This window comes from Haemaphysalis longicornis, unplaced genomic scaffold, assembly GCF_048455015.1.
Source record: "Haemaphysalis longicornis isolate Haplotype H1 unplaced genomic scaffold, Haemaphysalis longicornis Haplotype H1 scaffold_1, whole genome shotgun sequence".
NCBI lineage: Eukaryota > Metazoa > Arthropoda > Arachnida > Ixodida > Ixodidae > Haemaphysalis > Haemaphysalis longicornis.
Genome location: NW_027526203.1, coordinates 472,333,238 through 472,348,618, shown reverse-complemented (window position 1 = coordinate 472,348,618; position 15,381 = coordinate 472,333,238). Strand labels below are relative to the sequence as shown.

The 15,381-nt window shown below is 45.5% G+C and overlaps 1 protein-coding gene across 2 annotated transcripts in view; it reads left to right on the top strand.

Moving 5' to 3' along the window:
* The window catches only part of Mitofilin (inner membrane mitochondrial protein mitofilin), a 47,967-nt gene that overhangs the window by 18,495 nt on the left and 14,091 nt on the right, over positions 1 to 15,381 (top strand). For both annotated transcript variants that reach the window (XM_077688202.1, XM_077688201.1), the window contains exons 7-11: positions 1,805 to 1,941; positions 4,549 to 4,646; positions 8,759 to 8,894; positions 9,384 to 9,504; positions 11,721 to 11,812. In XM_077688202.1, coding sequence (XP_077544328.1) covers positions 1,805 to 1,941; positions 4,549 to 4,646; positions 8,759 to 8,894; positions 9,384 to 9,504; positions 11,721 to 11,812 — 584 coding nt within the window. The remainder of the gene's footprint in view (positions 1 to 1,804; positions 1,942 to 4,548; positions 4,647 to 8,758; positions 8,895 to 9,383; positions 9,505 to 11,720; positions 11,813 to 15,381) is intronic.

Below are 15,381 nucleotides of genomic sequence, written 5' to 3'. Positions count from 1 at the left end.
TTTCCTCACAGGCTTATTTGCGTCCGAGTTAAAGCTCCTGTTGAAACAGTGAAGTTCTTTGGTGCGTAGATCACTTGCTTGGCTGAGCTAAAATCCATCTTGGTGGGGTAAAAGCAGTCCCTCAAGGGAAGAAGGAAAGGACAGGAAAACGTGGGACAAATACTTTTTGGTTCAAGAGTATTAATAGGATACTGGCGTGCTTCGCAGCTGGGGCGAGTATCGGCAAAAATACCTCGGTGCCTTTCTTTTTTCCATCAGTCAGTGGAAGAAAGAAAAGTAACCAATTTTGATGAACCTTACCACTCCCCCTTATACTTCTAGCTGCTGCCTAGCCTAGCGGTGTGTGTTGTAGTACTTGCGCACGACTGCAGGCAGCTGTGGGGCTGACCGTTTTTCATCGATGCTGACGGGACTTGGCCAGGATTGCATGTGCGTGAAGGAATGCACATTAACACTTTTGTGACCACGGAAAAATGGCCTGTTTTGAGTGCTTCCAGGAAAAATTTTTTTTTTCTCTTGAGCTAATGGACACATTTAGCATTGCTGTGCATGATGGCCTATGACGTGGTCACAAAAGAGTTAAAGGGGCCATGCAGACAAAATACAAGTTTTTTTTTTTTTTTTTCCCCGGAAATATTTGATATTTGGTGTTTTATAGTTCCCCCAGCACTTGTTGGGCAGCTAATGATGCTTTATTCACTGAGAAATTAATCAATTTAAGTTAAAATTGATTCTCCCGCCAAATCGTGTTTCGTGACGTCTGTGATGACGTAACCAGGACAGGTCTTCAAGAGAACTTTAGTACACTGTTTAGTCTGCAGCGAACTGCGGAACGCCTTGTTTACCATCAGTCCTCCTAGATGGCGCCACCATATTGTGCAGTAGTGCTGTCCGCCCTCGCTTTGTTTCCGACTGTGTTTGTACCTGGCTTTGTTTTGCTACGGTTGGTAGTAATAGTTTCGTGAAGGATTGGGTATGCGGACAAATGGGGTCACCTAAGACGCAATCGCTTACGCCCATCGACCAGTGTTGTGGGAGACAACCCCAAAGCGCCAGACTGCTGTGCAGCTAAAACTGCATAGTGCGCTCAATATCAGCAACACAAGTACGTGCTGGTGCTTCCGTGTTTACGTGTACTTTAGTAAATCCATTGTTAACGCCACCATTGTTGCTGCTGTAAAATGGATATGCATTACATTTAAGTGAAAATAGCTCGCTCTGCAAGCTTATAAGCCCTACCTAACTTGCATTTGCTTTTGCCTGCCTCAGCCAATCGCACTGCTGCCCATAATACGTCATAGGTTCTAGTGTGGGAAATGAGCTAGTGGGTCGCACGGCCATTCTTTGTTTCCAAATTGTATAGCTTATTTGAGCGAAGTTTGCGTTAAAAGCGGTGTCAGCGGTATTCCAATGAGGCAATCTGTCGAATCTACCAAACTTGCATTTTGTCTGCATGGCCTCTTTAAGGGGAGCTTGTGGAAGTGACTAGCTCATATGAATTGGCCCTCAAGTTAACAAATTTGATCGAAAAGAAAAAAAAAAGAATTATGCTCTTCTGTAAAACAAGCACAAAGGGGCTCCTTTCCCAACTTTTCCTCCCCATCGAGGTAGGGGTGGGTCAGCCACATTTCAGTGATAAACACAACTGTTCCCCTGCCACCATCGTTGTCCTGACTTGGTTTTGGGCCACAATAATTAAAAGCCTATTCCCCCATGAAGCGAAGAAAAGTAACCAGAGCCGAGTGACTCGAGCTTCGGCCCTGGTGCTGTAGCTGTGGCCAAAAGTGGGTGCATGTGGTTCCAGCGCTGGAGCAGTCTCTGCGCGAGGCCCAGGCTGAGGTGGAGCGGCACACCAAGGACGCCGTGGTGGCCCAGCTGGCGGCCAAGGAAGCGGCCCAGGCCTATGCCCAGAAGCTGTACCGGGCCATCGACGAAGCCAGGGTGGGTGGCCGCTGCTGCGCACTCCTTGTTGGCTGCAGCCAGGGTGCCCACTGAGTGGCTGCTTGTCTGTCAGATTTGGCAACCGGGATCACACGTGTCTTAATTTGTTCGTTTGCTGGCCTGTATGTGAATGTTCTTTATTAATGGAAAGATGCACAAGTCTGGTTTCACAATTTCTTCTGATGGCACAAAATGCAGAGCAGTAAATGTGCTGTGATGGTGCCACGTATCTGTGCATTTCTGTCCTTTTGTAGTGTGCAAAGACCTGTTGCCAACAGGTATGGAGTATTCCGAAAGTAGGCCTGTTGTTCTATGCATATGGACCAACCTGTTTCTTGCCTTTAGTGCGTTCGGATTTAGTGCGTTCGCCTGGGATTTTTCTGTCAATTCTTGTATAGTTTGCCTTGTGTGCTTTAGGCGAATGAGTACAAGTCGGGCACAGCTATTTTAGTATGTGTCGGGTAGCAGAGCCAAATTTCATGCATAGTAGTTTTCTTCCGTCACTTAAAGTCAGAAACCCTCAAGCAGTGTGGACAGGGCACGTGCACTGTCAACTGAATCAACTAGCACGCACCATTTCGAAATTATTTGAAACCTACAACATTCACACACTACCAGTGATATGGAAAAGTCTTGGGACAGTTTTTCCAAGTACGGCCATTGCTTTCCCTGCAGCACCAACGCTTGCATTGGCTGGCATACATCATGTAACTTTTTGTTTAGTCGCACTGGGAAGCTAATAGAAATGGCAGTGGTGCAAAAGCAGGCAAGGACGAGCACTTGGCCGTCTTTTTCTTTCTTGTGGGAGCTTTGTTTTGTGTGTGTAAATATTGACCAACTGGCCCAGTCACAGGTCGTGTCACTTCCTCCTTCCCCAAAACGTTCCAGCAGGTGGCTGTTGGAGAAAGTGCAGCTGCACATGTGCAGTGCAGGATAGGCTGCTCGCTATACTTTCGGCTTCCTCTCGCTAAATGTTTCGCACTTGGTTGTAAACAGGCGCTCGGAATGATCAGACATTATGCCGGTATCATTGCCAAGCATCAATACGTGTTGGAACAACAACTCAGGCCAGTGGTTCGAGGCATGATGTGAGGCTGCCTACCTTCTGATGCCCCCAGCAGATTTCACTTCCTTACCAGTTCTAATGCCGTGGTGGTGGAGACAGTGCAGCTGCGTATGTGCTGGGCAAAGTAGGCTGCTCGCTACACGTTTGGCATTATGCTGCTAAGCACGAGGTCATGGGTTCAGTTCCGGTGTGCTGTGTTTACAGTAAAACCTTGTTACAAGAGACGCTGTTACAAAAGACAATTGGTTATAAGAGGCATTTATATAGAAACAGTTTGGTCGGTTTTCCTATGTTCTCCATGTTAGCAACATTGCATACAAGAGATCTTGGTTACAAGAGATAAGTTTCTCGGGTCCCTTGAGTGCCTCTTGTGACGAGGTTTTACTGTATTGGCATGTGTGGCACACTTGAGTGCTGTGGTGTAGCTTCCAAGTGTCACTGATTAGAACATACCCCAGGTGTGGTGCAGTTGCAGGTTACCTGAGTGCAAATTTCATGTGGCATCCACAGGCCAGCACTCACCTGCAGTGAACAATCCTGCAGAGAGGCATCGCAGACTGTGTGCACGTGTCAGAGTAACAAGTATCGAAAGCTGAAGTGCATTGTAAACATTGTCTTATTACCTTACCAGATCAAAATCCAATATGCGTGGACCACGTTCAAAGTTATTTGGCCAATTTAGACTCGTTTTGGTAATAAAAAGTGTTCAAAAGTGCCACTTCCTTTGCACCATCCTCTCCATCAATTTACTGACATTGGCTAAGACGGCACAGTAGAAAGTTTGAAGAGCCTAGTTTAGCTGATTGCAAATATGTTTAATCTGCACAACCTGGGCATAAGCAAACAAAAAGGTGCATTGCCCATGAAATGTATGGAAATACAAAATTAGAAGGCCTAGATAGCAAACCTACGTTTATTATGCTGGGCAACGCTGTGGCCAGCGTAATGGTTGGCCTGAAGGGAAACCATGCATAATGGTTTTAGATGCGGAGAAGCTTATGGTCGCGTCTGTTCCCTCCGCCGTTGTGCGGCGTCCACACCCCCACTGCGCATGCGCATCCTCCTCCCCCTCCTCTCCTCTCTTTGTCTCATCTCCACTCCTCTCCGGCATTCCTCCACTCCTCTCCGGGATTGTGCAACGAATGGCAACACCTGCGGCTCCGCGCGTGATGATGCGAAGCAGCTTAGGGTTAGAGGCGCGACGGTAGCCGCTGCATACTCCGCTGGGGGCGCCACTGTAGCTCCGTGGTATAAATGACGCGCGCGCGCGCTCCGCTCCCCTCATTCTCCTCGACCCCATGGCTGCTTCGCATACTACTCAGGGTTCCCCTACGGGAAGATGGTGAAATTTTTTTCTTCTGTCTTTTGCTGCTGATTTAAGATAAAGCAAAGCTTTAGACTTCTGCCAGATAGTCAAATGATGGATTACATACGCTACAGTGTGCAGTGCAGCCCCAAATAAGGCTTTGACAAATCCACTTCACTGTCCTTTTGAAGCCCCACTTCACCGCCAAACTATTAATGCAGGTGCATTATTTCAGGATGATGAAGACCAGTATATGTGGGAGGAAGCTCTGCAAGCCAAAGAGGCCAAGTTGGCTGCCGTCCACAAGGCTGCTGTGAAAAGTGAACAGGCATGGTGAGATGGCAATATTGTCTCAAGGCATCTGCAGTTTAGGAGAACAAAGGGCAGATTTGGAGAATCTCAGGTCACCTGGGAAAGTCAAAGAAATCTAAAAGAAACTAACTAATGTGTCTCTACGATTTGTAAAAATAGGTACACCAAAGTGGCACAACAGTACTAAATAAGCATCGCAGCTCATTGTCGTAGCAGCTTGGGTAGATGCCTCGTATTGATTTGGGAATTCGGTATCACATTGAGCACCATTTCTGATTAGCTCTATTGTGTATCATTTGCTGATTGGAAATGTTTTTGTCACAAATTTTGGGCATGTTTGTAACCTCAGTGATGAGAGTGAACACACTGCTGTAGCTGCTGGTATCGCCACAGTTGTGCTCTTGGTAAGGGCTGCTCATTGCGGGATTGAAATGTACTAGACGTCACAAAGGGAAAGCGGAATAGTAATTATTTATTTATTTATTTATTTTAGAATACCCTCAAGGTCACCGAGGATGTTACAGAAGGGGAGTGGGGAAAAAAATGTACAATGCACAAGTCGCACAGCATTAGATGCGGACATCAGACAATGTCCAAAAACAATCAAGTAAACACGGTTTACACATGATGTAGGCTTCTAAATACCAGACATTTGAAAAATCATAAAAATGCGCAAGTAGGGCAGCTTTTAATAACTCGTTATCATGTATTGTTACTAATGGTTTGTGAAGGCAATTCCATTCACTCACCGTGCCGGGTAAAAATGAATGATAAAATGTGTTTGTTTTGCAGGGGAACGGGGCAACTTTTTAGCTATGATCGACACGGCTTGATATGTAAGAGGGGGCCAACAAAAGAAAACCATGAAGATGCACATAGAAAAAAATTTTGTGAAACAAAGATGATCGAAGGATCTTGCGGCGCAATGACAGATTAGGCAGAGGCAATGTTGATTTTTTATGAGACACTAGCAGTGCAATGATAGTTGGACAGGATGAAGCGAGCCGAGCCGTTCTGGATTGCTTCTACCCCTGTTACTAGACATTCGTGGGCTGGGTCCCATATTGAGGCCGCATACTCCAGCTGTGGGTGGATAAGTGTTTTATAGAGTTTTAGCTTGAGGCTTGAAGAGATTGATAAAAAATTGCACGTCAAGTATCCTAATAAGCGGTTTGCATTGTTTGATATGTACGTAACATGTTGATCCCATGAAAGATTATTTGAAAGATAGACTCTTAGATACTTGTAAGAACTTACGATGTCAAGAGTATGTTGTTGTAGGGTATAGGTTGTGAAAGGTGCATTGTTGCATGATACATGCATTAATTTGCATTTGTTAATAGTATTCAACGTCATCACCCATTCGCTGCACCATGAATAGGGCCCCTCACTTTTTGCGGTGAAACATTTCAAATTCTGCGATTCTAGATAAGGGAATCTGCAAAATTCCGCGACAACATTGAAACGGCATAAGGTACATGTAACAGTTCATTTATTAGACACTTCAGACTCCCAACATGCTAGATTTCATTTACAACTGAAGGAAGCTGTTGTGGCTGAGCATCTCGTGACGCTTTGTGCTTTCTTCACCAAGAGAATGGTGCTTGTGAGGCACGATGTCACCATAGCGACTGAATGACCGACAGGTATTTAAGGGCAGTGTAAGAAAGTGTTGGAGTCAGGTGTTCCATCCCAGCCCAGAAAACCAGGACATCAAAATCTTTACCTGGCTTTTCTTGTTTAGAAAGAAATTGTGCCACTAGTCTTGGGCAGTCTTGAGGTCTTGGGCAGACTTCAGGTACACTTGCCATTCAGCAGCTAGGGCTATAAATCCAGGAACAACCCCAAACTCTGATCTCTTCTCTGAGAGACACCCAACTTGCTGGGGATCCAAGCACCTCACACTCTTGAAGAACTTCCAAGTGTCAGAGTTCTCCAAGTATACTAGCGCCTTGCTAGCCGCTTTACTCATTGCATCCTTCATTTGTTTGCAATCTGAACGGCCTTGTCGTGTGCATAGTCTCTTTCTGTGGCTATGGCTACGCCCCTTGATTCGGGTGGAGGCTGCACCACCTGGCCACCTTTATTATTTGATAAGGTAGGAATACGCTGATGCAAATTTAAATTTTCAACAGTAAAAACGTTGCAGACAATTAATAGAAACTATTTTGCTATTGCTAATAGAAAATACCTACCACTTTTCCGCCCCATTTCACCGAATATATCGTTTTGGGAACGTAGCAAAACACTTTTAACAGTTTTTCTGGAATTCCGCGAAAACACTTCAATTCCGCGATTTTTCGCGGAATTGCGGAATCGCAGAAAGCTAGGGGCTCTAACCATGAAGATACAACGTTTAAGTTTGACTAAAGTGCTAGGAAATCGTTTGCTTTTCTTATTTCACGATAAATGACACTGTCATCAGCGAAGAAGTTAACTCTTTCGGGACCGCTCCATAGGCCATCGATCACATATGATCGATGGTTTCGCGAGCCTGCAGAATACAAATTTTCGCTCGATGGAACACCTAGCGACATCTAGGAGATAGTTTGAATACTGGAGTTTTCTCTTTTGTGAAGTTTCTTTTTTTATCGGCAGGCGGCAACGCGTCAGATATTTTATTCTGACGGGCAGTGGTTTCGAATGTAAACAAACATGGCGTCATACTCGTGCGAGCGCGATAAGGAATCCGCCTCGTCTCGGCTCGCATATCTTCGCCTTCTACTGTGGATTTTAACGATGAGAGTGGCAGTGAAGAGTCGAAATGAGGCTTTAGAGATCGGATTTAAGCTCGAGCGAGGATTCGGGTGTCGATCAGCCTGGAACATCAAATCGCGCTCAAAGGTGGGTGTTGGTTTCGGTTTCAATTGGCTCTGGAGTAGGTATGTGCGCTCGAACTATGTTCTGGCTGGTTTATATTTATTCGCTAGGGTGTTAACTACCTATGGTGGTGATCTCCTGCCACCAGCGCAGAAACGGATCAAGTTTTCGCCGAGACAAGAGCCCGGCGTGTACCTCGGCGACGACGTAGCTATGTCCCTAGTGCCAAAGAGATCACACACAAAACAAAAAACCAGTTATACCTAGCCGCATCAAACTTTTTCAATGAAGAAACAAAGCATTGTGTTAGATTTTGTATATCCTGAAATAATTTTATTCTTTTTTAATATTTTTATATTTACGCTTTTTTCTATCTTTTTCTGTATTTTTTTACGAAGTTCTTAGTTTCAGATTTTTTCATGGTTCTATCGTCAGTGTTGAAGTAAAACTTGGTATTGTATGTAAAAGAACATATAATTAGCTGCATTTTGGTATATGCTAAGGCAGGATGTTGCCTTTGCTTTATGTAAAAAAAAATTTGTACCGATCCTCCCTTTTTCATCACTTTTTCCGGCGGTCCCGAAAGAGTTAATGGAACAATGCACTCGAGAAGAGGAGTCAATAATATAAATTAGGAAAAGGTAAGGACCAAGGACCGACCCCTGAGGAAACCCCCAAAAGAACTGGGGGCAAAGATGAGTCAAAATGATTAGCAGTTACGAATTGAAAGTGGTTAGGTAGAAAACAATGCAACCAGTTAAGTACACCAGTATCAAGTTTTAGCTTACTTAATTCCAGAAGCAAAAGCTTATGTGAGACCTTGTTGAATGCTTTGCTGAAATCAAGAAATATGCTGTCTACTGCAGTGCCACAATCAAGAATGCTATGGAGGGAATGAGTAAAGCATGCTAGCTGAGTTTTGCACGAATAATGTTTGCAGAACCCATGTTGTGATCTGTCCAATGACCGTCCAAGTGTGCAGCGGTTTGAGATATAATGTGTTTGAGGATTTTACATGAAATGCAAGTTAGAGAAATCGTTCGGTAGTTATTGATTTGTTCCTTAGAACCGGATTTATGAACAGGAATCACCTTTCCGATTTTCCAGTCTATTGGAAGAATGCTACATTGAAAAGATTGTTGAAAAATTTTGGTCAAGATAATTGATAAACAGATTTTGGTGTTTTTGAGTATAGTTGCTTTACAGTGGGTGCCTCAGTTGCGGAGGTGTTGTGCTGCTGAGTTTGAGGTTGTGGGTTCATTTTGATGCATTTGGGCTGGATTGTGTGGCATTGTGGGTTTGTTGTGTTGCAGGAAATCTTTAGAGAACCTTCGAAATGCCGTCAAGAAAGGCCAGGAGAACAAGGAGACCCAAAACAACCTGGCACTCAGCCCAGCAGACCATGCCGCCACCGTGGCCAGGGACCAACTTCGCAGTGCTGAATCGGAGGTAAGGGCGCTGGCTTGCCGTAGTAAATGCCGAGCACAGCCGTGACTATTGAGACGGTGTTCTTATGCCTCTGTGCATGCGTTGCTGGTTTTGTGTATGTGTAGCTTAGTTTGGAGATTGAAGGCTACTTGACTGCGGCAAATGTTCTGCATATAAGCACGTAAAAAGGTACCGTATAGCGTAAGTGTTCAGAATCTACACTCATCACATCAACCACCTTCGCGCATTCTCAAGGAAATTTTTGGGAGCTCAAAATTGAGGTAGTGTGGCCCTTACAGGAATGTATGCAGTTACTTTTAAATACAGTTATACTATGGTCAAATAGAACAGTCTTGCTTTCCGGTTCACTGCTGTGGGTGTAAGACAATGCAGAGAAAATGCCGTGTTGGTCTCTGAGTTTTTGTACTGCCTGGAAAGAGGTGAGTGGCGCTTGTTGCTCGTGCGCATGTCCTTCCAACGTATGACACATCGCTTGCCTTGTGGTTTCAGTCAAAGCCTGCCAAGGAAGCGGCCAAGACTGCGAGCGACTACAAGGATGCGGTTGAAAAGGCTCGGCTGCACTTCCAGAAAGAGATAGAGGCTCTTCTTCCAGAGGCCAAATTCACTGAAGGTGAGAGGCTGTGGTCCTTCACATTTCCACTCATGATATGTAAAAAAAAGAAGGGAGGGCGGGGGGGTTGCAAACCTTGTATTGGCTGTTGTTGCAGTCCCAAAGGTTTGCGGTACTGCACTCAGTTGCGGAGCAGTGAGAGTGGCAATGCACCGAGGGCAGAGGCACCTAGCACAGCAAGAGGCTCGTAGGGGTCGAATGTATCTAGAGCCGTGTTGGGGTCAAATGTATGCAAGATTCGCAGTTAGAGGGGTTTTCGATTTGGGATTTACTACAGCGTTCTGGTACCTGGCAAGGTTATAGCTTAGTCACAGCAGACAAATTTGCTGTAATTTGTTTGGGTAAATCAGTATTTCAATTTTTGATTGGTTGAAACACTTTATTAAACGAGAGGCCATGAGGCAATTTTTTTTGACAGCCATATTCCCAGGCACTGTGCGGCCACTGCAGTGGCTATGCTCATTTGCTGAAGAAAGGTGTTTACTAATTATGAGTCCTCGGTGGTAACAAATGAGGATGCACCTTAAGACTTTTTACAGGACCTCGCTTCTTTTTTAGTAGCACTTGTAATTTCAAAGGGTGGCATGAATATTGCAACATTTTATGAGCTTTCGCAATGCTAGCAAGAGCTCTGTGGCCTACCTCATTTACTCAGCCTGTGGCTTTTGTAATTTCAAAGGGTGGCATGAATATTGCAACATTTTATGAACTTTCGCAATGCCAGCAAGAGCTCTGTGGCCTACCTCATTTACTCAGCCTGTGGCTTTTTTTTTTTTTTTTTTTTTTTTGTGCTTAGGAAGGCGTCATCATGATACCTTCCTGAAGACAATAAAGAAAAGCATTAAGCAGTTGCACAAGCCCTAACCAAATGGCAGTTTTAATTACCGTACTTACCCGACTCTTACCCTAAAAAATAGGCCGAAAAATCGCATGTGCGTTAGAATCGGATATGAAACCGAAACTGCCAAAACAGCGGAAATTTCGTCCCACCCATCGCTATCGCCATCTCAAGATGGCGCCAAAGCTTTTAGCAACGATTTTTCGGACGCAGGAAGGATAGGCGCCTAGGCTTTTCTATCGGCGTTCACACAAATTGCCAAATTGTTCCACTTGTGTGCTTGATAACAGCAATGGCAGCAGCGGCTCTCACGTGTTCAAAACGAGTGCTCGGCTGGAGCGTGCGCCTCTGGAGAAGCTTGCGGGATGGGCGTGTGAGGCGTGGGCGACGATCCCATCGACCATGGTTGAACGTTCGTTCAGAAGTGTGGCATCGCGAACGTGCTTGGCGGCACCGAGGACGAGATGTTGTGGTCAGTGGAGAGCGACGAGATTACTTCGAGAAATAAATCGCCCGTTTCTCTCGCATTCGTTTTTCTTGTTCACAAAGTTCCGTGCGCGTTACAATCAGAGGTGCAAGATTTTTTTTTTTTTTTTATACGAAAATTGGGTGCACGTTAGAATCTGGGGCGCATTAGATTCGGGTAAGTACGGTAGCCTAAATAATTTAACTTGAGAGGCCAAGATAAAAATACTGGAAATCTCCTTGCTAATGTTTTCTGTGAACAGCCAGAAAAAGCTCCAAGTATCATTTGTCCAAAGAACAAAGGGTAATTAAAAAGGACGGTGTTTAAGTATTCACATAAAAAAAATGTCCAGCAAACTGGAAAACTGAAGGAGTTGGTAATTATACATTTTTATATAGCGTAAAAATGCAGTTAGAAGCAGAATTTTAATTGAACAACACTCATATTCAGAATGTTCATATATGGGGAGTTCCCATGTATGCAAGTTTTTCTCAAATAAAAGCTTAGTTGATAATTATTAGTTGTGTAGTCACATATTTTTGCTCATAGTATGTGTTTTCTGTTGTTGTTCACTGTTCAGAAATTAATCATCTTCTTGAATATTCCTGTTTGGTACCTTTGGAATTCTTAAATTGTCCTTGAATTGATTGTTAAATTTCTAATTGCGTGTTGAGTTTCCAATCGCATAGTCTACGCAAACCTTGCTTCAGCTGAATACACCATTCGTGTTGGTTCTGTGTGTGGCGTACGTAGCAAGCTAGGGAGAGTTGTTCTTTTAATTGTGGTTGAAAAAGGAAGTTCGCTTGATGTGAGGGGATTTTTCCCGTGTGGAGCACGGCCTGCCCGTACGCCCTGCTCCTGCAAGTGAGGTGTGCAGTGGGTGGCGCCTGATGCGTTTTCTCTCTGCAACAGGACAGAGGCTCTCAGAAGATGAGCTGAACCTGCTGCTGGCTCACGCCCACCGCAAGATCGACAACCTCACCAAGGCTCATGTGAAAATGCAGGTGACTTTTGCAGGCACGCCAACCGGGTACTGAGTTCCCCAGCTTTCACAAGGCTGTGTCATTCCTTTGAGCCCAAGAGGGAAGGACTAGCCAAAGGGGGCAGACAAAGATGGGATGGGGACACAGCATTGGTACAACCTCGCTTGCTGCTGACAGCGGCAAGTGCGCGGCAAGCGAGCGAAAGCCGCAGTTGAGTCGTGTTTCAGGCTATTGGAGAGGCAGCGGCGTGCTGGGCTAACCTGGCGCCCGTAGCAGACGCAGGAACAGCATAAATAAAAAAAACCTGGAAACTCGTTGTGGATGGCACAACAACCCTTGCACCCATAATCGCACACGTGCCGCATGGTCACTCATTCCGACAGAGTACAGCGTACAGAGTGACCATGACCCCCAGCAATGAAGGGTGGGTGCGGTCGCTCTGTACTCTTCAATGTACCATGTAGAGGAGTTTGTGAGTGAAAATACGAGCTACTAGAGAGATTCGACAGATGGCGCAAATAGTCCAGGCGTGCCAGCTTTGCGCCAGCTATGGCGCAAATTTTTGAACGCACAAGGGAGAATGTACCGGTACGTCAGTGACACTACGGAGGGGAAATGCAAAAGAGTATTGGTGACAGCGAAAGGGTTAATGCATCACTCAGGTGGGTGGTAGGTGCCAATTATTTTCTGCAGCATTGAAGATGGTGCTTATCAATTTTCTGCAGTTGTTCCTTTATACTGGCCTTATGCTGGCCTTCTGCAGTTGTTCACTTTATACTGGCATTTTTTTTTAAACTTGACAATCACCTGCCAACACATAAATGTGGGCTAGTTGGTTCAAATTATGAAACATGGTTAAGTAGCACGGTATAGACGAGACAAATATAGGAAGACCATGCAGAACTAGCACGGGACATCAACTGAAATTTTTGCCACACACAAAGATATACAGGAATGGCACATGCGTGAACATGGCCAAAGCTACAAGAAAAAAATTGCGACAAAGTCAAATGATTCATTTTGTTACGCACGTGGCAAGTGCACATTCAGATAATCTATTTCTTTTTTTTTGACAAACTCACAAGTGAGCTCTGGTTCACTGCAAATGTCACGAAATGACATGATGCAAGTGCATACTCACGTGAAGCTTTTGATATGACTGAGTGCACGTGCTACACTATACATAAAGCGCGTGTTTTTAACTGCAAGTTAGATTCGTCCCGTTATTTTCATGATCTCAAGTGGCTCAGTTGCTTCCAAAAGAGATTACTAATGACTAATTTTTCCATAATGGAGTACAATTTATTAATGTAGTTTTTAATGACAGGTCTTAGGGCACATGTTTATATTGTGGAATTGAAGGCTGGCGTTGAGTAGAGCAAGCAAGCCCAATTGATAAAAATCTAGTCTCTCGCTTATGGTCAGAGATGCGTCCCTAAAGGTCACCCCTATAATATGGTATATGTACTGCACTTACCTGATTCTAATGCGCGCTTTTTTCTTTTCGGAAAAATAGGCCGAAAAATCGCGTGCGCATTAAAATGGGATATGAAACCGAAACTGCCGAAACAGCGAAATTTCATCCCACCCCATCGCCATCTCAAAATGGCGACAAAGCTTTTAGAGTCAGTAGTACAGTGTACTAGAATATTCTAGTACACTGTATCAGTAGTATTTACCACGACCGGTACAACGATTTTTCGGTTGCAGGAAGCCTAGGCACCAAGGCTTTTCTATCGGCGTTCACACAAATCGTCAAGTCGTTCCACTTGCGCGCTTGATAACAGCAATGGCAGTAGCGGCAACGATGGTGCGCCGCTTCCACGAGTGGTTTACCGTATTTACACGATTGTAGGTTGACCCTTTTCTTAAAATTTGACAAACCAATGTTGGGGGGTCGACTTAGAATCGAAATCGAACCGTCTACCGCTAGTAACGGCAAGAGAAACGGGAAATCGGGGGTGCTACGAGGGGGGCACAGCTTTGCACCCTCGTTCCCGTGCTTACGGTCTAAAGCGTGAACCGCATGGGGCGTTTTCTGCTGGCGAACATGCGCCGCACGGACGCTGCCGGGATTGCCGCCCGCATGCTGCGCGCTACGCGATCGGCGGCGGCAACTTGGCAGCGTGCAGCCGCGAAGAGGTGCGCGTAGCTCCAGCGACCGTTTGTAACCGCTCCAAGATATAACCGAAGGCACAAACGAAGACGTTTGTATAGGAAAGGAGCTGATAATGTGGTCGAAAACGACACTATAAAGCATCATCCGCACCGCAAAGGAAAGTGCCAATCAAATATCCGCCACCGTGCTAAGCCTAAACATCTCCGGTGGCGCCAGCCGGCTATCCCGAGCGCGCCTCCCCATTGGGGCAAGTCGTCAGGCTCCTCTCACTGCCGCACTCGTCACGCGTCATACGGAGGTAGAATTTAAAACGCTTTGAAAGCAGTAGAAGCAAAACTCGCCCGCGCAACGCCGACGCGTACGAATCGCATGCAAAAACGCGCCAAGATGTGTTTTATTCGTCTCTAATAAACAACATGAGTAGGGAATCCCTTGATTCAATGAGCGGCGCTAACGTAACCCAAATCATATATTGTACAGTACACTTCCGAACGCGATGGTGGGAGGTTAGTCACTGAAAAGTAAATCGCGCGCGGCCGCTTCCGTCAGCCGCCATGTTGTTTGTTTTGATATCGCGCTGCAGTGGCCGCTGCTGGTTGCTTCGAAGTTGGATGGTTGTCATCTCGCAGCGAATGTGTTCTTCCCGCTCAACCTACAGCGCACGGTTATTCCGGGTGCTTATACAAAACTTTTTCTTTTTTAACATCTACCGCGAGCACACGGCTCTTGTGGGAGCATCGATCCGATCATTGATGGTAGAGCCGCCGTGTGGGTTGACAGAAGCGCTTCTCTTTGTGATGCGATTCTCTCTCTCTCTCTCTCTCTCTCTCTCTCTGTCTGTGTGTGTGTGTGTGTGTGTGTGTGTGCGTGTGCGTGTGTGCGCGCGCGCGGATGAAAAACGTTCATAAACGACTTACAATCGTGTAAATACGGTACGAGCGGCTCTCACGCGTTCAAAACAAGCGGTCGGCTGAAGCGTGAGCCTCTAGAGAAGCTCGTTGGATGGGCGTGCGAGGCGTGGGGATTGAACGTTTGTTAAGAATTGTGGCATCGCAAACGCGCTTGGTAGCAATGAGGACGCGATGTTGCAGTCAGCAGAAAGTGACAAGGAGCTCTCGGAGAGCGACGAAGAGTAAGATGAGTGAGATTACTTCGGGAAATAAATCGCCCGTTTCTCTCATATTCGTTTTTCTGGGTCACAAAGTTCCGTGCGCGTTACAATCGAAGGTGCAAGTTTTTTTGCCAGGAAAATCGGGTGCGCGTTGGAATTGGGGGCACGTTAGAATCGGGTAAGATAGGTGTTCCGCATCATTTGACACGTCTGGTCATCAGACATGGTAGACATATTGCACAAGACCTACGACTGCTGGCCAGAGCAAAACACGTTTTTCAATCAAACTTTTTTATGATGCCAATCAGAGATCATAAAACTGCTGCAGTAAACAGGTGTGCCTTGAAGGTGGAAAGAAAC